The sequence below is a fragment of the Callithrix jacchus genome, chromosome 3, assembly GCF_049354715.1.
Source record: "Callithrix jacchus isolate 240 chromosome 3, calJac240_pri, whole genome shotgun sequence".
NCBI classification, from domain to species: Eukaryota; Metazoa; Chordata; class Mammalia; order Primates; family Cebidae; genus Callithrix; species Callithrix jacchus.
In genome coordinates, this window is record NC_133504.1 from 109606554 (window position 1) to 109628796 (window position 22243).

Here is a 22243-nt window from a genome sequence, read left to right on the forward strand (position 1 = left end):
TCTGTAACTGTGCTCAGAGACTTGAGGTCCTCAGAGAAAATTACAGCCAAAAGAGGAACAAGTTCATCCAGTGGCACTGTCAGCAACTGTACTCCACACAGTATTTGGGAATTTTATTCACAAATATTTAGAGGATCTCTTAGAAAACAGATGCTTCTTTGGCACTAATAGGAATATAAAGGGCCTTTCCCTCCCAAATTTATAACAAGTAGGGAGATAAGAGTTGTAATTAAACAAGTAAAATACAAGGTGGATAATAATAAGCAAAAGAATAAAGAAATTAGGCTGGCTGATCAGAGGAAAGCTATCCATATTTGAAGATATGGCAATGGAGGGATGGATTAGAAAATACTTTGGGAAGAGGCTGTGTTGGACCTGAGCTGTGAAGGGTGAGTAGGATCTGGATTTACACAGGTGAATGATGATATGATTTGGCTGTAGTCCCCACCCAAATCTCATCTTGAATTATAACTCTCACAATTCCCACATTTTGTGAGAGAAACCTGGTAGGAGGTAACTGAACCAAGGGGGCACATTTTTCCCATGCTAATCTCGTGATAGTGAGTAAGTCTCATGAGATCTGACGGTTTTATAAGGGGGAGTTTCCCTGCACAAGCTCTCTTTGCCTGCTGCCATCCATGTAAGATGAGACTTGTTCCTGCTTGCCTTCCGCCATGATTATGAGGCCTCCCCAGCCATGTGGAACTGTAAGTCCATTAAACCTCTTTCTTTGGTAAATTGCCCAGTCTCGGGAATGTCTTTATCAGCAGAGTGAGAATAGTTTAATACAAATGGGAAGGGCATTTGCAACTGTGAGCCATTGCTCAAGAGAAGACGTATAAGCAGCCCAGCAAGTAGTTCAGTTTGGCTCCTGTATGATAAAGAACGGTGGTCTGCGGTCAGCTTGTGAAGGGCAAACAAGAAGGAGTCCCTGAAGGGAAAGTTCTGAGGATGCCTCTATGCTGAGTCCTTCTAGTGAATCACTGAACCTGGGGGTGGTCCTAGGGATCCCTGACATGGCTCCATTAGCAACGTCTGCAATAACCAAGAGGAAATGAGGCCTGAACTCACTCAGTGAAGGTGGGAAGGGAAAGGAAGGAGTGAGACAGTGTCACCGCAGTGACTGCCAGCAGAACTTGGCCATTGATTTGGAAGTTGGGGTAAGGAGGAAACATGGCTCAAAAATGACTCCGGAGTCTCTTTTAAGGCAATGGGGAGATGGCAGTGCTTTAAAAGGAAGAGCAGATTCTATAAGAAAACGATGAGTTTAGTTTGGAGCACACTGAATCACAAGAGCTGTGGGACATCCAGGTGGAATAGAGATGTGTCTTGTATCACTAGAATGAAAGCTCTGTGAAAACAGGATGTTTGCTTCTGTTTACGGCTGCTTTGTTTCTCTAGCATCAAGGGCACTGCTAGAAGAGGGGGACTTCTAGCAATGGGAACATGTCTGGCACATTGTTAAAGAAATGATAAGTCACCAAATAAAGATGCCAGTGGAAGCCATCTGAATATCAAGGGAAAGAGAGTCAAGAAAGAAAAGATGGACACATGAATATAGAACCTGGGAATAAGAGACAAGAAGTGAGAGAAAGGGGTTTCAGAGTTAAAAGAACCCAAAGTATAGAGTCCTTCATGGAAGTCAAAAGAATGAGCAGTCAACACTGTCACTTTCAGCAGACAGGATGAAGGGGATAAAGATTGAAATTTGTTCAGTGGATTTGCTAACTAAAGGTCCCTGGTAGCTTCCAGGTGAGATGTCAAAAGCAAGAACCTAAGCTTTAAGAGGTGAATCAAGGGTAAGGAAATGGAAGTGGAAAATGAATCCTATTCTTCCAAGAAGTTTGGAGTTGAAAGGAAGAAGAAATGGGAGTGACTTAAGAATGTAAAAGAATAAACGGATGGTTTAGATATGACAGGAAAGGTCCCCTTTGGCAATCCACCGTGGAGTAGAAATCACTCATTCATATGTGCATCCAACACACATATTTATTAGGATCTTTACATATGAAGCATTGTTCAAGCTTTTAGAATATAGCCGTCAACAAAATAAAATCAGGAAGCTTGAATACTGCTAGGGAGCTGAGGGCATCAAAGAAGCCACCCTAACAACATAATTAATATGGAAGATAAATTAATATGGAAGTAGGTTAGTGGAAGAAACACGGGCTTTGGGGTCAGGCTGCTTAAATCTTGGCTATATTCCATTTGTTAGCTATGACTTTGGACAAGTGAGCCCCAGTTTTTTAATCCATAAAATGAGATGATACCTATTTTAGAGTTGTTTTGTGAAGGCAGATGAGAAAATGTGTTAAATAACTTCTTAAATAATGTCTGGCACAGAGTAGTGGCTGTATAGATTTATCTTATTAATGATGTGAGATAAATTGAATATTGGAAGGGTACCATAGATGATGGCATGCTTATGCTTTGTGGGAACTATAAAAAGGCACATTAAAAAACAAAATAAAGGTGGGCATGGTGGCATGTTCCCATAGTCCCAGCTACCTGGGAGGCTGAGGCTGGAGGATTTCTTGTGCCCAGGAGTTTGAGTCCTGCCTGGGCAACATCATGAGACTCCATCTCTAATAATTTTTTTTTAAAAGCGAAATCACTATCATAACTTGGATGATAATGTCCTTTGAGATTTTTTAGTTCTTTTCTTCTAAAGCTCTGCATTTTTACTAAATTTGTTTCTTTTTTTTTTTTTTTTGAGACAGAGTCTTGCTCTGTTGCCCAGGCTAGAGTGTAGTGGTGAGATCTCAGATCACTGCAACTTCTAACTCTCGGGTTCAAGTGATTCTCCTGCCTCAGCCTTCTGAGTAGCTGGGACTATAGACACATGCTACCACACCCAGCTAATTTTTGTATTTTTAGTAGAGACAGGTTCCACCATGTTGGCCAGGCTGGTCTTGAACTCCTGACCTCAAGTGATCCGCCCACTTGGCCTTCCAAAGTGCTGGGATTACAAGCGTAAGAAACTGTGCCCAACCTGAATTTTTACTAAATGTGTTTCTTATGGGTCCTGGCATAAAATAGAGTATACAATGGATGGTACATGAAGAATATACTAACAGTAAAGGTGATGGCCCATTGTATAGTAACAAATGTGGATTCTGTGCAACTGGGTTTCCAAGAAACAAACCTAGATGAACCGACATAATTAGCTGAGCAAAACTTAGAGGATCACTCTGACTACTGATGTACCCAGGGACAGCAATTCCAAAAGGCCCACCTTGAAACAGCCTGGGAGGTCTTTTCATTTCTTTATAATAACTACAATACTTCTAAAATAGTAAATGCCCTCCGTTAATACACAAGATGTTTAAGTATGGGTACTAAAGTGCACAAAAAGCCCCTGTAAATATGCATATGCATAAATATATACTTAAAGTCTCAAACATTTGAGAAAAATGGGCTTTAAACCCAACAGAACACTGTCTCACAAGCTTACATATTAAATAACTGCGTTCTGAACAAAAACCTGTTTGTAAGATCCATAAAAAAGGAGTTCCTGTACCAGAAAACATGCTGTTAAATAACCTAGTGGATGATGTTACTGGACCTATAAAACCAGGGCCCAGGGCATCTTAAATGAAATTTTCAAAGGTTCAGATAATTAACTTTCTGTGGGTCATATGGTCAGTGATTTAGTCTTTTAGCCTTGAGCTGGGTTAAAAAGTAGTGAAAACTTGAGAAGTCAATGGTCAAGTTGGCAAAGGTTTAAATATAAGAACTGAAGAGTCATTGAACTTCTTTTCACCTTGGTGAAGGTGTCAGGGAATGAATGAATGAATGAATGAATGATGGTGGGAGGTCAAAGAATGAATAAGGGAATATCACCTAGTGGCAATGACTCAGATACTTACGCGGTTCCATTTCGGGGCCCAAAGGGAGCCCTATCTTCACTACTGACAGAGTAGACATCATAGCACTCTTTAATTTCATCTCTTAAGTCCTGGGGGATAGAGCAGGAGCCATTTCTGACTCGGAGTTGCCGTATGCGTGGTACCCCTAACAGCAGGTTCTCGTAGAATATAAAACTTCGGTTGTCAGCTTCAGTCTGGTTGCTGGGCTGCATCTTCCAGTACAGCCCATCCAATAAGGAGCCTTCTGTGAACTAAATGCAAAGGAAACATGTTTGAAAAAGTTCCAAGCTCAGCAGCTGTCTTGCTCCTATCTGGAACATTTGCATAACCAAGCATCTGGCAACTTTTATGTAAACAGTAGAGTGATAAGAATGAATTTTGTTGTCAGAGAGATTTGGGATAGCATGTTGCCCCGTTACTTGTTAGCTATGAGGTCTTGAGCTGGGTCCTCTGAACCAAGGTTCCTGAATCTGGAAAACCTATCTTTTGAGTAGTCACTACACTTAGCACAGCGTGGGTACTTAATACATGGCAGCTCTGATTTTTGTTCTTGGACAAAGGTGGGGTCATGATTAACTCCACTTTCCCTACTTTAATAAGTAATTAAATCACTTATTAAACCCACATAATCATGGTTCTAAACTTGTTTAGAGAAAAAGGCTATAGTTTTGATTACCAGCCTGGCATCTGGTGGACCTTTGTCTGTCCGGACTGTTTTGCTGTACAGTAAACTCTCAATCCCTCCTTGTCCCTTTGGAGACTGGAATTTATCACAAAGAAATGTGTATACGAAAGTCTCTTGTTAGTTTGTACAGCCAGCTATGCCTGCAGGGAAGACAGACCTATTTCTCAGTGTGCTATATCATTATCAGATGATCAACAGAGATAGACTGATTTGCCCTACTCAGCCGGTGAAAGATTCATATTATACAAGTGTGGTTTTGGATGCCAAGTACTTTTATATATGAATAGGTTCCTGTGATCCAGTTGTCTCTCTCTATCCTTAAAATCAACAGCTCTGACCCCAGGGTTTAGTAAGAATTTTAGAAACTATGTCCCCAAGGAGAAATCATCATTTCCTTTTCAATTTCCCTTCCAATTTTCTTAAATTCCAAGCCCCTTATCCCTCAGATCAGCTATAATATTTTTCCTGTGATATCACTCATTGCTTACACTGTTATTAGGAATTTGTGACAATTTGGGAAGGGGCTGGGTTGGGTTGAATTTTCCAACAGCAGACTTTTGTTTGTTTTGGGTTTTTTTATTGGATTTTTTTTTTTTTGAGACAGGGTCTTACTGTTGCCCAGGTTGGAATGCAATAGCATGGTCATGGCTGCAGCCACTGCAGCCTCGACCTCAAACAATTGCTCAAGCGATTCTCCCACCTCAGCCTCCTGAGTAGCTGGGACTACAGGTAAGTGCCACCACACCCTGATAATTCTTTAATTTTTTCGTAGAGACGAAGTCTTACTATGTTGTGCCTGAGCTGGTTTTGAAATCCTGGGCTCAAGCAATCCTCCTGCCTTGGCCTCCCAAAGTGTTGGGATTACAGACCTGAGCCACCAAGCCCCACTAACAGCAAACCTTTGAAAGAATGTCTTACTTTGTATCAAGCACTGCTCTAAGAGCCAGGGATACACACTATCACCAACAAAGAGACAAAACATGAAAGGCGAAGCAAGGCAGAAGAACCACACTGCCCTCACTGGCCTTACATTCTAGGAGATTCTCAACAAATATTCACTGAATCTTGAATCATGGAATGATTTCTAAACTAGGACAAAGAAGTAGCTAGAAAAAAAATCAATCTTTCTTGTTCCCTAGCCATGTGACCATATGCATTTAAGCATCCTAAATCTCACTTTCCTCATTAACAAACTAGAGCATACTCTTAGTACTTACCCTATAAAGTTACTATAGAAATTAAATAAGGTAAGGTATAAAACACTCAGCACAGTGCAAGGCACAGGCAAAGTTCTCAATCAATGTTAGTTTATCCCCTTTGAGAGTAGGAACAGTAACTTCTAATAACTCACCATAACTTAGGTCTCACACTGATGAAGCCAAATGAACAATTTTCTGTGATAAAGAGGTACTTTCAAAGTTATTTGCAAATACCTTCCAGAAGTCTTCCATTGAAGACAGAGTTTTAAAGTTAGTTTTCTCCGTTTTGGACACGGGGGTGTCTAGGAAGAGCTGTGACATCATCCGGGTATAGTAGTACACATTAGAACTCATCATGCCATAGGTCACTGGAATACAGAAAGATCCAAATGAACTCCCCAAGGGAATAGGCACACATTTACACACCAGCAGCCTTCACAAAGGGATTGTTCCTGGTAGATAAACATTTAGGACAAATATCCACACAGAGTCTTCTCTCTCCCTTGCCTTCCTTCTGCCTATCATTCTTCTAGGATATCTCCCTGTATCTCTGGCTTATAAAAGAAATATGTAATATTAATACTGGCTTATGTGAAACAAAATTGGCTTACTATTGAGTATCAAAGTAAGATCATGAACGTTTAATTGACATTTAGGACTTCCAACCTGCCTACTCAATTTCATCTTCCACCACATCTTGGCTCAGACCCTCCATGCCAGTGCGGCTGATCTGCACAGGCCCCAGCATATCTACGCTGGGCTCCCCACCCTCTGGCTGTGCACACTGCGTACTTCCCTGCAGTAACACGGGCAAGTCATTGTTTGTTTCCTTCGATCAATTCTCCATTCTTCTCTGCCCTGTTACGTTCCTTGAGGCTTATATGAACTGTACTAGAATCCTTTGCCCTTTGGGGAGATGGAGGTCAGTTTGTTCCCCCACCCCTATTCTCTATTCCCTCACCACCTGGATACAATTTGGCAGTGGAGACTCTAACCTTGGCCAAAGGTGCTGAGGGAATCCCTTTCTTCACAACCATACTGGGTTCACTCCCTCCCCCAATCCTCTCAATCCTCTCCCTCCCCCAATCCACTCCTTCCCCCAGTCCTCTCAAGCCTGGAGGTGGTAACTTTTTCTTAGTGCATTACTTCCCCTTGTTGGTTCTCTTAACCCCGCCACATCTCTATAAATAGTCCCTTCATTAAACTTTCCTTAATCACCACTTGAGTTCATCATCTCTTTCTTCTAGGAGGCTGATCGACACAGACATATCTGCTTCCCACCCACAAATCAAATCTTGAATGGAACCCATAACTCGAACTACATCCCTGCCATGGACATTTACTGATTATACCGAATCGTCTTGGAAGGAGGCGGACGATCATTTACAAGCTTAGTAGACCAAAGGAGATCAGGGTCTGAAGATCATTTACAAGTTTAGTAGACCAAAGGAGATCAGGGTCTGAAGATCATTTACAAGTTTAGTAGACCAAAGGAGATCAGGGTTTGACTCTTGGCTATGCTCCTTACTTGCTATGTGACCTGTGCAAGTTCCCTAAACTTTATGAGCTTCAGTTTTCTCTTTGGTAAGATGGGGATAACCAACTATCCCATGGATTTTTTTGGTGTGTAAATAAAAATAACTAAATTTTATCTAGTACAGTGGCTGACACTTAACCAATGTTTAATAATGGTGGCTCTTCCTCCTTAACTGGATTGCTATAATGCATCTATTATAAATTTTGGCACTTTACCAAGTACTGTCTCATTCTGGACTTTAATCATTGCAGGTATAATATATTATAATTCCTAAAATTAGCTGATAAAATGTTTCAAGGGGAAAGAAACATGTTCTATGCTTTTTCTAAACCACAGTTCTGAATACCCCTGTGATTAATACTTACCTGAACCTGTAATAATTTTCAGGGATCATATTCAAACCTATAGAAGTCATCTTGGGATTAAGTGCTGTTTAGTAAATCTTTCCTTCATGTAGCCCTCTTCTCCCCACTCCCTTACTTTTTTTTTTTTTGAGATGGAGTTTTACTGTTGTCACCCAGGCTGGAGTGCAATGGAGCAAGCTCAGCTCACTGGGTTCAAGCGATTCTCCCACCTCAGCCTTTCAAGTAGCTGGGATTATAAGAATGTGCTACCACGCCCAGCTAATTTTCTATTTTTAGTAGAGACAGGGTTTCACCATCTTGGTCAGTCTGGTCTTGAACTCCTGACCTCAGGTGACACACCTGCCTTGGCCTCCCAAAGTGCTGGGATTATGGGCATGAGTCACCATGCCTGGCCCCTCTTCCCCTTTCAAGCATCATAGGAAATTAAGATTATTTAAGAAGAGGGGTAGGTAATAATGATCCAAACACAAGTGTGTTTGGGTGTTCATCTCAAGCAATCAAATAAGCAGCAAATACACATAATACACACAACTTGCATACTGTATCTAGAGACATATGAATAATTTCCAGTCCCCTGGGTTTGGCTCCCTCACCTGTCATCCTATGACCTAATGTAATTAGGATAAGAACAGTCCTCTTGAGAGGTTATATGACTTGTTACCTCTCAGAACTGTCTTGGGGCTGAGATAAAAGTTTAGAATTCTAATCCATTTATATTTATGGAACAAGATATTGGGCATGAAGATGAACAAGATGTGATCTCTGCACTCAAGAAGAGGAGTTCGTAGCATCTCCTGGGGAGCATGCTGCCTAGCCAACTCCCACAAAGGATGGACAGGGGCACAGTGTCCTCTGCAAAGGCCTTCTGTGAGTCTACAGTCAATCAAGGAGAGAAAGAAAATGACACAGGAGCAAGCAGTGAAGGCTGCTCAGAGCTAACCAAACGATTAAGTTGATTACTTACAAATTAACTTGGAATTGGAATGTACTTTGTATTGACTGATTAGTATAGACTGTTGTGGAGTTTTTAGCCTGCGGGTTTATTGTGGTTATTACTGTTAAAAAGGAATTTTGATAAATTATTATATATTATTTATAAACATGGCATAAGTATATATGTGTGTAGATATAAGTATCTTAGCTACTGAATTGAAAAGATATCTCTTTAGTTTCCTTAAGCGCTCATAATTTTGCTTTTGAAATTCTTAGGATCTGTATTGGCTTTAATAGCTTCACCAAAGGGCAAGCAACAGATTCCCTTGGTTATGTAGCACCATCTGCTGGACAGACAGGCAAACAATTCCTTCTAGCTTTGAGGGGATATCGTTAGCCTTTTTTTTTTTTGAGACAAGGTCTGGCTCTATGGCCAAGGTTGGAGTGCAGTGGCACCATCTCAGCTCACTGCAGCCTCTATCTCCTGGGCTCAAGTGATCCTCCCACCTCAGCTTCCCGAGTAGCTGGGAATACAGGCACGCATCACCATGCCAAGCTAATTTTTTAATTTTTTGTAGAGATGGGGTTTCACCATACTGCCCAGGCTGGTCTCAAACCTGTGAGCTCAAGAGATCCTCCCTGCGTGGCATCCCAAAGTGCTGGGATTGAGTCATGAGCCACCGCACCCAGCCTGTAACAGATATTTAATCAGAAAACATTAATTCAGTTCCTCTCCTGTGCCAGGCCCCAGGCAAGTCCATGGCACACTTGAGTGACAGCTCTTCAAACTCTGATGGTCAGCTACACCATGAGCCCATGCAGGTGGCAGCTAAAAGACCCCTGAAATGGAGTCATAATGATATGGGTTTGAGTTTCGGCTTGCCTCCATCCTGAACATTTGCCTCTGTTCATGATTATGGGTCTTTCGTCTTGAGATCCTGGACAACTATTTAATCTTCTCAGCCTGCTTTTGGAATCTAGAAAGTGAGAATAATAACGAGTGCTTTTGTAAAGTCCAAATGAAGAAATATATGTGAAGACATCTGCACACTGTAAAATGCAATGGAAATATAAAACAGTTAACATCACTTCTCCTTTAAGTCCCTGAGGGAAATTGGAGAAAGCCCACTTGGAAGGTAGCATTCACTCTCTACATGAAATGAATTGTGAAGAAAAACTTACCACATGAAATAGATAACCTTAAATGAGGACCAGAAAGGAGACGAGTATTAAAAAATGTCTAAGGTAAAGGACACATACGTCTGCACATATGTACACACCTTTCTTCTGCTATTTAATCCTTGTCTTAACCTCTGAATTTCTGTTTTCCATAAAATAGGCTAGAACAAAATATAGTAAAACATAGTATTGGCCAAGTATGATGGCTCACACCTGTAATCCCAGCACTTTGGGAGGCCGAGATGGGCAGATCGCTTGAACCCAGGAGTTTGGGACCAGGTTGGGGAAAAGGGTGACCTTATCTCTACAAAAGATTAACAGGATGTGGTGGGGTGTATGTGTCATCCCAGCTACTCTGGGGGCTGAGGTGGGAGGATCACTTGAGCCTAGGAGATTGAAGCTGCAGTGAGCTGAGATCGTATCACTGTATGCCAGCCTGGGTGATAAGAGTGAGACCCTGTCTCAAAAAAAAAAAGAAAGAAAGAAACTATAACCAAACAACCAGCATGTGAACTAACAAAAGTTGCCTTAAAAACATGGTCTATCATTTCAAAATAGCAACAAATACTTTTTATTCTTAATAATGTTGAAAAATATGGGTTCAAATACTAAAAACAAAGAGTATTACAGAATAGTATATATTATATAAATTCCAAATCACTAGGATAAAAAAGCAAAGAAAAAAATTTCTATCTAACAAAAGAAAAAAAAAAAGAAAATTAACAGGAAAATATAAAATAATAGAAATTTGACAAAAAAGCAAGAAATGTGAATGGTTTAGACTCTTACTAAATGACAAAGTTTTAAATATTGGTTAAAAGATTAAAATGCATCTCTAGAACTGATGTAAGAAACCCACCCAAAGTTAAAAATCAATGAATGAGAAAATATTTCAGGGACGAAATATTTTTTGAAAGGTTTTAGTGGTATTATAATCACCTGACAGAGGACATTACTTAGTTTGATTAAATGGTTATTTTACATTGGTAAAGGATACTATACATAATGATTTAACTGAAATGAATTCTTATGTACTGAATAACAGAACATCAAAACATACAGAGCAATACCTGTTAGTAAAAGAATCACCAAAACTACAATGGCAGTTGGAAACTTAAAACCCTGTATCTTTCAATCTTTGACAGAGAAAGTAGACAGAAATTACTTAGGAATATTAGGAGTTTGAATTAAATACATGACTTAACATATATAGATCTGTTAAGAAATTAAATTTTTTCCCGCTCTTAATAACTCTTGGGCCAAAGAACAGAGATGCCGTAAAAACATAACTGTACTAGATATAAAGACAGTAGAACCAAGATGCCGTGGCTGCAGTATTCCAACTTATCTGCCACAAGACGAAGCCACCACTTTGCACAGGAAACCTGACTGCTTTGCTAGCTGTGTATCGTATCGTACCCTCACGATGCAGGGATGCAGTGGAAATAAAATAAAAACAAACATTTGAAGGGACTCTATAAACCAAAAGTAGTACACAATATGATCCTTGACTTATAGTGGAGTTACATCTTGATAAACCCATTGTAAATTGAAAATATCGTAAGTTGAAAATGCATTTAATATATCCAACCTACTGAATGAACAACACGGCTTGGCCTAGCCTACCTTAAACATGTTTAGAACACTTACGTTAGGCTAGTTGGGCAAAATCATCTGGCAGTACAATACACTGTAGAGTACTGATCGCTTACCCTCATGATCAGATGGCTGACTGGGAGCTGCGGCTCCATCTATAGAGTATGGTAGCCTGGGAAAAGACCAAAATTCAAAATTGAAAGTATGGTTTCTATAGAATGTGTATCACTTTCATGTCACCCTAAGGTTGAAAAATTATAAGTTGAACCATCATAAGTTGGGGACCATCAGTATATAAATGCGAAGCACTGAGGCTTTTTGAGATCAGAAGTGGTTTGATGTGGTTGAAGAACCAGATGTTTACAGGGAGTGGCAGTTCTGAAGAAGTAAACGAAGCACATTTAATAAAATGCCAGCCTATTATCTTATTTTAAAGTTTATCTTGAGGGTGAGATAGCATGTTAAATGGAAGAGTGATCCCAGCACTTTGGGAGGACATTTCAGGAGGATCACTTGAGCCCAGGAGTTCAAGAACAGCCTGGGCAACAAAATGAGACCTCATTTCTACAAACAATAAAAAAAATAAGCTGGATGGTGTGTGTCTGTGGTCCCAGTGACACGGAAGGCTGAGGCAGGAGGATCTCTTGAGCCCTCAAGCTGCAGTGAGCAGTTCATGCCACTGCATTCCAGCCTGGGTGACAGGGAGAGACTCTGTCTCAAATAAATACATAAATAAATGTTAGAGTGACTTGTATGAATCCGGTTCCACAAATAGCAGTGCTTGGAAATTCTAAAAAGTCTGTAATCCCAGCACTTTGGGAGGCCGAGGCAGGTGGATCATGAGGTCAAGAGATCGAGACCATCCTGGTCAACGTGGTGAAACCCCGTTGCTACTAAAAATACAAAAAAGTAGCTGGGCATGGTGGTGTGCGCCTGTAATCCCAGCTACTCAGGAGGCTGAGGCAGGAGAATTGCCTGAACCCAGGAGGCAGAGATTGTGGTGAGCCGAGATCACACCATTGCACTCCAGCCTCGGTAACAAAAGCGAAACTCCGTCTCAAAAAAAAAAAAAAGTCCAGACACAGGGAGAGTAGCTCCCATCCAATCTGTGGTTCATATTTGGAGTCATCTTAAAATTTAAAGTAATCTTATCACTCTCATCTTAAACCATGGCTTCCTATTGTAAATCCCTCACCAAGGGCCCCCAGAACTACAGGTCTTACCCTTTGGCCTTCCCTCTTCCTCTGGTCACCTTTCCATCTTCCTCTGATGATCTGTTCTCCAGACTGGCTTCACTTGGTTTCTGAGTGTTTCTGGAATGATTTGAGTGCTTTCCTGCCTCAGAGCCTTCATTCATACAATTCCCTCTTCCTCTGACTCTTTCTCATTCTTGCTTCAGGCTTCAGAGAGGCCTTCCTTATAGGGAAATCCTTTTCCCCAATCATCTCCTTTCGTATCACTTACCACATTTAAAGACAGGGCCTAAATCTGTTTTTAATTAAATTACTAAACAATTTAATGAATGAGTAAGTCAGGAAATAGATGATTAGGATTAAACAAGAGACAAGAGCGATACAGGAAAGAAGGTTCTAGAGCCTCTGAAGAGGCAGAGTGATCACAGAAGACTAGGAAGGGAAGCATCTAGGATGACATACAGGATTCAAGTGAGCTAGAGAGCATGGCTGGATGGATGGGTGGGAGATGACTTCAGGCTGGGGCATGTTACCAATGAGAGGCCTGTGAGAGATCCCATTGCAGATGTCCAGCAGAAGCTGGTGCTAGGTTTAGAGCTCATGAGTGGGATGTGGGAGTCACTGGCATGTAAGTACTAATTGAAGCATTGTCTGTGGAAAAGATAACCTAGAGGGCCAGGTGTAGTGGTTCACACCTGTAATCCCATCACTTTGGGAGGCCAAGGCAGGCAGATCACAAGGTCAGGAGTTTGAGACCAGCCTGACCAATATGGTGAAACCTGTCTCTACTAAAAATACAAAAATTAGCCGGGCGTGATGGAGTATGCCTATAATCCCACCTACTCAGGAGGCCGAGGCAGGAGAATTGCTTGGACCCAGGAGGCGGAGGTTGCAGTGTGCCAAGGTCATGCCATTGCACTCCAGCCTGGGCAATGACAGAGTGAGACTCTGTCTCAAAAAAAAAGACCTAGAGAACGTCCCAGGGCCAATCAGAGAAGATGCTGTGTAAACATGCTTCAGAAAGCAAGAAAGAAAAGCAAAAGCAAGTGAACACAGCAAGGAGGAACACAGGAAGAAAGGGAGATATGAAGGCCAAAGAGGGAAGAGTCCTGGAATGCCAAACACCACTAAACCAAATAGGCAGGAAGAGGCTGAAAAGAGCCATCCCCACTGATCGTGGTAAGGGCTTTTTAGGAGGCAGAAGTGAGACTGCAGAATCAATGAGAGTTTGTGAAATAATTTAGTCACTAAAACCCCCAAATCTTTTAATCCAGATTTGGTTAAAATTTCAAAGAAAACTGTAAGTAACAATTATAAAATTGTGAGGAAAATCTTTAAGGGGTAAAGACTGTTGACACAAGTGCTTTTGAGAATGTGAGTATTGGCTAGTATTATTTTGTTTTCAAAGTCAGAGAAAGATGTATAATATGTACATACAGATAATCTTGGACATATGATGGTTCAACTTACTGATTTTTTGACTTAAAATGGTGCAAAAGTGATAAGCATTCAGTAGAAACAGTACTTAGAATTTTGAATTTTGATCTTTTCCCAGGCTAGTGATAGCAGTTTGATGCGTTTGATGCTCTTGCAATGCTAAGCAGTGGCAGTAAGCTCAGCCACGCGATTGCAAGGGTAAAATAACCAATACTCTACAGTGTACTGTGTTGCCAGTATTTTTGGATATTGTGTCATATGTTTTCACAACCCATTTTCGTCACATTTAAAATACATCTATACATCTTCTATTTCTTGTCATTTTAAAATTGAGTTTTTGTCCAGTCAATTTATCAGAAAGGACGAGGAGCCCTCCAGCCATAGTTGAAGGCTTAATAGTTACTTCTCATGGATTGCAACCTGTTATCTTAAGACTAAAACTGATTGTTGTGAAAAGATATGTGGGGAGCTATCAGGACGTTTTTCACTGGAAATGGAATTAGCCTGCAGCTGCTGTGAGATAAACTGACCTTTACTTCACTGATCTTGTTATCAACTTGATCTTCATGGATTCCCTGGCAAATTAGGAAAACTATATTTAGACTAGTGTATCCTTGTAAGATTTTTACAAGTAAAATAACATATTGCTTTCTTCTTTAGAATATAAAGGCAAAGTTTCCTTCTTTCAGAAATAAATAAATGGAAATACATAGATTTCTTTGGGCTATTCCTGTCCTAGTACATACCACGTTGTACTATGATTTTGTTGTTCATTTCTCCGTTTTCATTATTTCCTTGTATACTAGTGAGTTTAAATTTAAATACTTTCTGTATTAGTCCATTTTCACACTGCTATAAAGAACTACCTGAGAATGGGTAATTTATAAAGGAAAGAGGTTTTTGACTAACGGTTGTGAATGGCTAGGGAGACCTCAGGAAACTTACAGTTGTGGAGGACGCCAAAGGAGAAGCAAGTATCTTCTTCACAAGGCACCAGGAGAGAGAGGGAGAAGGGGAAAGTGAAAGACACTTACCAAACAACCAGATCTCATGAGAACTCTCTCACTATCATGCAAACAGCATGGGGGAAACTGCCCCCATGATCTAGTCACCTCCCATCAGGTCCCTCCCTTGACACATGGGGATTACAACTGGAGATGAGATTGGGGTGGAGACACAGAGCCAAGCCATAGCATTCTCCCCCTGGCTCCTCCCAAATCTCATGTCCTTCTCACATTTCAAAACCAAATATGCCTTCCCAACAGTTCCCCAATGTCTTAATTCTTTCCAGCATTAACTCAAAAGTCCGAGCCCAAAGTCTCATCTGAGACAAGTTAAGTCCCTTCTGCTTATAAGCCTGTAAAATCAGAAGCAAGTTAGTTAGTTCCAAGATACAATGGGGGTCCAGACATTGGGTAAATGTTCCCATTCCAAATGGGAGAAACTGGCCAAAACAAAGGAGTCTGAAACCCATTCAAGTCTGAAACTCCACAGGGCATTCATTAAATCTTAAAGCTCCAGAATCTCCTTTAATTGCCTGTCTCACATCCAGGGCATGCTAATGCAAGGGGTGGGCTCTCATGGTCTTGGACAGCTCCACCTCTGGCGATGCAGGGTACAGCCCCTGCAGCTGCTTTCACAGGCTGGCATTAAGTGTCTGCAGCTTTTCTAATTACAGAATGCAATCTGTTGGTGGATCTACCATTTTGGGGTCTGGAAAATAGTGGTCCTTTTCTCATAGTTCCATGAGGCAGTGCTCCAGTGGGGACTTTGTGTGGGAGTTCCAACCCCACATTTCCCCTCTGCATTGCCCTAGTAGGGGTTCTCCATGAAGGTTCTGCCCCTGCAGCAGACTTCTGCCTAGACATCAAGGTGTTTCCAAACATCCTCTGAAATCTGGGCAGAGGCTCCCAAAGCTCAACTCTTGTTTTCTGTGCACCCACAGGCCGAACACCACATGGAAGCTGCCAATGCTTGGAACTTGCACCCTCTGAAGCAATGGTCTGAGCTGTACCTTGGTTCCTTTTAGCCACAGCTGGTGCTGGAGTGGCTGGAACACAGGGTGCCATGTCCCAAGGCTGCAAACAGCAGTTGGGCCCACAAAACCATTTTTACCTCTTAGGCCTCCAAGCCTATGATGCAAGGGTTGCCTTGAAGATTTCTGTAATGTCTTGGAGACATTTTCTCCATTGTCTTGGTGATTAACATTCAGCTCCTCATTACTTATGCAAATTTCTGTAGCCAGCTTGAATTTTTCCCCAGAAAATGGCTTTTTCTTTTCTACCACGTGGTCAGGCTGCAAGCTCCCCAAACTCTTGTTGGACTCTGCTTCCCCTTTAAACATAAGTTCCAATTTTAAACCATCTCTTTGAAAGCACATATAACTGTATGCTTTCAGGAAAAGCCAGGTCACATCTTGAATGCTTTGCTGTTTAGAAATTTCCACTCCCAGTTATTCTAAATCATCTCTCTCAAGTTCAAAGTTCCACAGATCTCTAGGGCAGGGCCAAAATGCTGCCAGTCTCTTTGCTAACACATAGCAAGAGTGATGTTTGCTCCAGTAGCCGGTAAGTTACTCATCTCCATCTGAGATCATCTTAGCATGAACTTCATTATCCGTATCACTATCAGCATATTGGTGAAAGTCATTCAACAATTCTCTAGGAAATTCCAAACTTTCCCACATCTTTCTGTCTTTTTCTGAGCCCTCCAAACTGTTCCAACCCTACCTGTTACCCAGTTCCAGAGTTGCTTCCATATTTTCGGGTTATCTTTATAGTTGTACCCAACTCCTGGTACCAAGTCTCTGTATTACTCCATTTTCACACTGCTATAAAAAAACTGTCTGAGACTGGGTAATTTATAGAGGAAAGCGGTTTAATTGACTTACAGTTCTGAATGGCTGGGGAGGCCTCAGGAAACTTATAATCATGGCAGAAGGCAAAGAAGGAAGCACTTTCTTCACAAGGCAGCAGGACAGAGAAAAAGAAGGGGGAAGTGCCAGACACCTACCAAACAACCAGACCTCATGAGAACTCACTCACTATCATGAGAACAGCATGGGGGAAACCACCCCCATGATCCAATCATCTCCCACCAGAAACCTCCCTCAATACATGGGGATTACAATTGGAGATGAGATTTGGGTGGGGACACAGAGCCAAACCTATTTATTTCCTATTTGAATAAATTTTCTTTATTTTAATTTAATTTTATTTATTTTTGAGACAGGGTCTCACTCTGTCACCCAGGCTGGAATGCAGTGGCATGATCATGGCATACTGCCATCTCCATCTCTCAGGCTCAAGTGATTCTCTTGCCTCAGCCTTCTGAGTAGCTGGGACTATAGGCATGTGTCATTATACCAAGCTAATTTTTATTTTTTTACCTTTTTGACACTAGTTCTCACTCTATAGCTCAGGCTAGAGTGCAGTAGTGCAATCATGGCTCACTGCAGCCTCACACTTGGGCTCAAGCAATCCACCTGCCTCAGGCTACCAAGTAACTGGGACTACAGGTGTGTGCCACCATGCTAATTTTAAAATTTTTAATAGAGACAAGGTCTTGCTATGTTGCCCAGGCTGGCCTTGAACTCCCAGCCTTAAGTGATCCTCTCAACGTGGCTTCCTAAAGTACTGGGATTATAGGAATGAGCCACTGTGTCTACATATGAATTATTTTTTCTTTGTCTTTTTGAGATGGAGTCTTGCTCTGTCACCCAGGCTAGAGTGCAGTGGCGTGATCTCGGTTCACTGCAACCTCCGCCTCCTGAGTTCAAGCAATTCTTTGCCTCAGTCTCCCAAGTAGCTGGGTTTACAGGTGCCTGCCACCATGCCTCACTAATTTTTGAATTTTTTAGTAGAGATAAGGTTTCACCATCTTGACCAGGCTGATCTTCAACTCCTGAACTTGTGATCCACCCACCTTAACCTCCCAAAGTGCTGGGATTACAGGCATGAGCCACTGTGTCTGGCCTATTTTTTCTACTCTGTAAAACATTTATGGAAGTCTACTCTTTTTCTCAGTGATTTTCAAGTTTCAAACGTGTTAACATATTAACGCTTTGTGATGTTTCTTATAATCATTCTTTGCAATTGCTTTCTGCTTTTTAATGCTGCCTATTTCTTTGACATATAGAAATACTACATTTCTATGTTGACTCAACTAACTTTTGTGATTTCTATTATTGTGTTTAAACTTGTAGATTTTTTACTCAATTTTATAGAATGAGTAGAGAGCACAGAAAAAGGAAATAGCAAATATATTTTTATCACATATTCACCAAATACCTTCTTTCCATTTTTTTTCTTTACTTTCTTTTTTTTTTTTTTTTTTTTTTTTTTTGAGACAGAGTCTCACTCTATTGCCCAGGCTAGAGTGCAGTGGTGCAATCTTGGCTCACTACAATTGCCTCCGGGGTTCAAGTGATTCTCATGCTCCAGCCTCCCGAGTAGCTGGAATTATAGGTGTATGCCACCATGTCCAACTAGTTTTTGCATATTTTGTAGAAATGAGATCTTGTCATGTTCCCCAGGCTGGTCTCAAACTCCTAACCTCAAGTGATCTACCTGCCTTGGCCTCCCAAAGTGCTGAGCCACCATGCCCAGCCATTGTTTTCAAAGATCTTCTAAATATTCTTTATTCCTTTAACTTCAATACCTAACTCACAGAATAGCAAGACTATTGCTATTTATAACAGTAATCCATGTATATTAATAAGTATTTTAATGGTGAATTCATAGCAACTCTCAGGTTTCAAGTAAGAATAAATCCTGAATTACAGAGAAAGTGGGATTACCTAATTCTCATGTCAGGTTTATTCTCTTGGTTAAGTGGACTGATTTTTAAAAGACGGGAACAAAACTTTCATTGGTAAGATGAAAAATAAGCTCTTGGTGAGCAGTTAACTGCTCCAAATAAATCTGAGTCTGAGCTCAAACAATTTGAAACTATAGCTCTTAGAACTAACTGAGATAATTCTGCCATTCTGAACAATATTTAGCAAGAATAACTTCTTAATACTACTACTGTATGACAGCATCCTAGGATCTTTTCACATATTATTTCTAATTTTCACAACCATATTTCCAAATACGTGTTTTAGGAATGAGAAAATAAAGGCTTAGAAAGGTTAATTAACTTGCCCACATTTCCCTATCATGTCAGTGGTGGAACTGGGATTTGAACTTAAGTTTCTCTGAAGCAAAAAATATCTGTACTTTTCTTACCATGTCACACTGCTTTCCAAAACCCTACCTACTGTGCAAACTGATACAGTTTGGATGTTGTCCCCATCCAAATCTCATGTTGAAACGTGATCTCCAATGCTGAAGGTGGGGCCTGGTGTGAGGTGATCAGATAATGGGGGTGGATATCTCATGAATAATTTAGTACCATCCTCTTGGTACTGTCCTTGAGATAACAAGTGAGTTCTCATGAAATCTGATCATTTAAAATTGTGTGGCTCCTTCCCAGCCCCACTCTATCTGGTTTCTGCATTTACCACATGATGTGCTAGCTCCTGCTTCACCTTCCACCATGAGGAACAGCTCCCTGAGTCCTCCCCAGAAGCAGATGCTAGAACTATGCTTCCTATACAGCCTGCAGAACCATGAGCCAATTAAACCTCTTTTCTTTTCTCTTTCTCTCTCTCTTTTTTTTTGAGACAGGTTCCTGCTCTGTTGCCCAGGCTGGATGGAGTGCAGTGGTGCAATCATGGTTCACTGCAATCACTGACTCCCAGCTTCAAATAGTCCTTCCACCTCAGCCTCCTGGGCAGCTGGGACTACAGGTGCATGCCACCATGCCCAGCTAATTTTTGTATCTTTTGTAGAGAGGGGATTTCACCTTCTAATTCAGGCTAGGTTTGAACTTCTGGCTCTAGTGATACACATGCTTCAGTCTGCCAAAGTGCTGGGATTACAGGCATGAGTCAAAGTGCCTAGCCAAACCTCATTTTTTATAAATTACCCAGACTCAAGTATTTCTTTACATCAATGCAAGAATAGCTTAATACCCAAGGCACAGAAGTAAGTAAGTATACTATCTCATTTACATACAGAGTAATGAATTTGATATTCTTGGTCACTTAATAGTGACATTGCTGGCAAGATTTTAAAACCAGTAATTAAAAAGATGGCCTGTAAGCAATAGGGAAAGGATTCAATCACTAGAAATCAGTAAGGCTTTGCTAGGAGTAAATCTTGCCTGGTTATTCCCACTTCCTTTTTAATCTGGTCAACAGCTAATAGATAGAAGAATGGTGGAATTACTCAGACAAGGATTTGGAAAAGTCTTTCCTATCATCTTGTTTATGAACACTCTGAGCTGGATGATAATACAATGAAGTGAACTCCAATCAGGGCCTTGATTCATGAACTGATGTTCTTAGACTAATATGTTTTGGTTTCATAATTTACAGGGATATGGACAAAGATAATAACTCTGCTGATACTGTGAGGCTTCAGGGAGTAGCTGATGTGAGATGAATGAATCCAGATCCAAGATCATTTCAACAGAATTGAAAAATGGGTAGATCTTAACAAGATGAAATTTGACAGGGTTGAAAGAGAAGTCCTCTACTATGATCCCAGACTAGCTCACATATAGCTGGGGGGCACAGTGCTTCACCGTTTTTCGTGAAGAGACCAAGGAATCATTTATATGATGAGACAACCTCATGAGCCTGGCCATGGTAGGTTGCAGAAGCCACAGTGTAGTGTCTGACTGAGGAACCTCATGGCCCCACTCACCACAGGGAGGCTCACGTGCTTTCTTAGGGACTTTGATGAACAGAACATGCGCCAGAGGGACTTCCCATCAAGGGAGTTACTCAAACTTGTGTCTCCAATCACATAATCAACAGTTGGATGAACTGGAAAGGCTTAACCCGGAGAAGTCTTAGGGGAGATTAGGTATCTGTCTCCCAGCCTCTGAAGAGCTTAACTGGAAAAGCAGCATAGAAAAGATACTTGGTATACATAGGCTTGGAGGGTGCAACTGGGTGGAAGTTACAAGAGATAGACTCTGGCTTCACTGAAGAAAGAACTTTCTAACTTAGCTGTAGAAAAATGAAAGGAACTATTTCAAAGGTAAGTCCCTTAACCTGGGACTCTTGTTCAGAGGCAGGATGAGTAACCACCTGAGAGGGATGTTTTAAAGAGAATATTAGCATCCAGTGAGGTCAGACCATATGATTATTAAGTTGCCTTCTTAACCAGAGATTCTACAATATTCCAAAAGTAAAATTTTTAAATATATAGCTACTCATATAAGAAATAAAATGTGATTCATGTGAAAAAGAATAAAAAGTGACAATATTCTCAAATAAACAAGAAAACCAATTCATTACGTGACTTTAGGCATGTTTCCTTACCCTGGCTGTCTTTAGCTTACTCCTCTGGCTTACTTTCACTGCATTTGAAAACTTGTTTCTCTAGGTTATATTTTAGAGGATCTGTTAGGAGATCTAGGCAAACCACATATATATTCTAAAATCACTGAGTGATTCTAATGCTCAGTCACCCTTAGGGACTGCTGAAATTCTAGACTTATGTACAGGGGTTACCTTCTATTTTACATAAGAAATTTCTCTGTATATGTAATGACTGAAAATAACTTAATAATTCTAATCAACTTGTTCATATTCAAGGCCACTGCAGTTTAATATCTAAGCACCATTTTAATGCAGGCAGCAAACTCAATCTCAGTTTCTAAACTCTAACAATTCAAACCATAAAAATATCACATCCAGGCTGGACTCAGTGGCTCATGCCTATAATCCCCGCACTTTGGAAGGCTGAGCAGGACGATCACTTGAAGCTAGGAGTTGGAAACCAGTATAGGCAGCAAAGTGAGACTTCACCTCTACAAAAATGTTTTAAAAGTTAGCTGGGCATGGTGGTGTGCAGCTGTAGTCCTAGCTACTTGGGTGACTAAGGTGGGAGGATCACTTAAGTCTAGGAGTTCGAAGCTGCAGTGAGCTATGATTTGGGCACTGCACTCTGGCCTGGGAAACAGATCAAGACCCTGTCTCTAATTTTTTTAAAAAAGGAACTCTTTTCTCAGAGGAGTTTGGTAGAAGGCTCTGGGGTCATAAATCTGCTTCCTTATTTGTTCTCGCGATAAGGACATGACAGAAATGAGAGGTGACAGAAATCCATGATCCAACACCCTTGGATTCAGAGGACAAATCCATCACCTGTGGCTCTCTGGATTTTGAGACAAATGTTTTCTATGACTAGTCTAGCT

General features: G+C 40.9%; 1 protein-coding gene across 2 annotated transcripts in view; it reads right to left on the bottom strand.

The window, feature by feature from the left end:
* The window catches only part of PKD2 (polycystin 2, transient receptor potential cation channel), a 74880-nt gene that overhangs the window by 39572 nt on the left and 13065 nt on the right, over positions 1–22243 (bottom strand). For both annotated transcript variants that reach the window (XM_017970427.4, XM_002745606.6), the window contains exons 3-4: positions 5988–6121; positions 3870–4120 (exon numbers count right to left, since the gene is read on the bottom strand). In XM_017970427.4, the coding sequence (XP_017825916.2) occupies positions 3870–4120; positions 5988–6121 (385 nt within the window). The remainder of the gene's footprint in view (positions 1–3869; positions 4121–5987; positions 6122–22243) is intronic.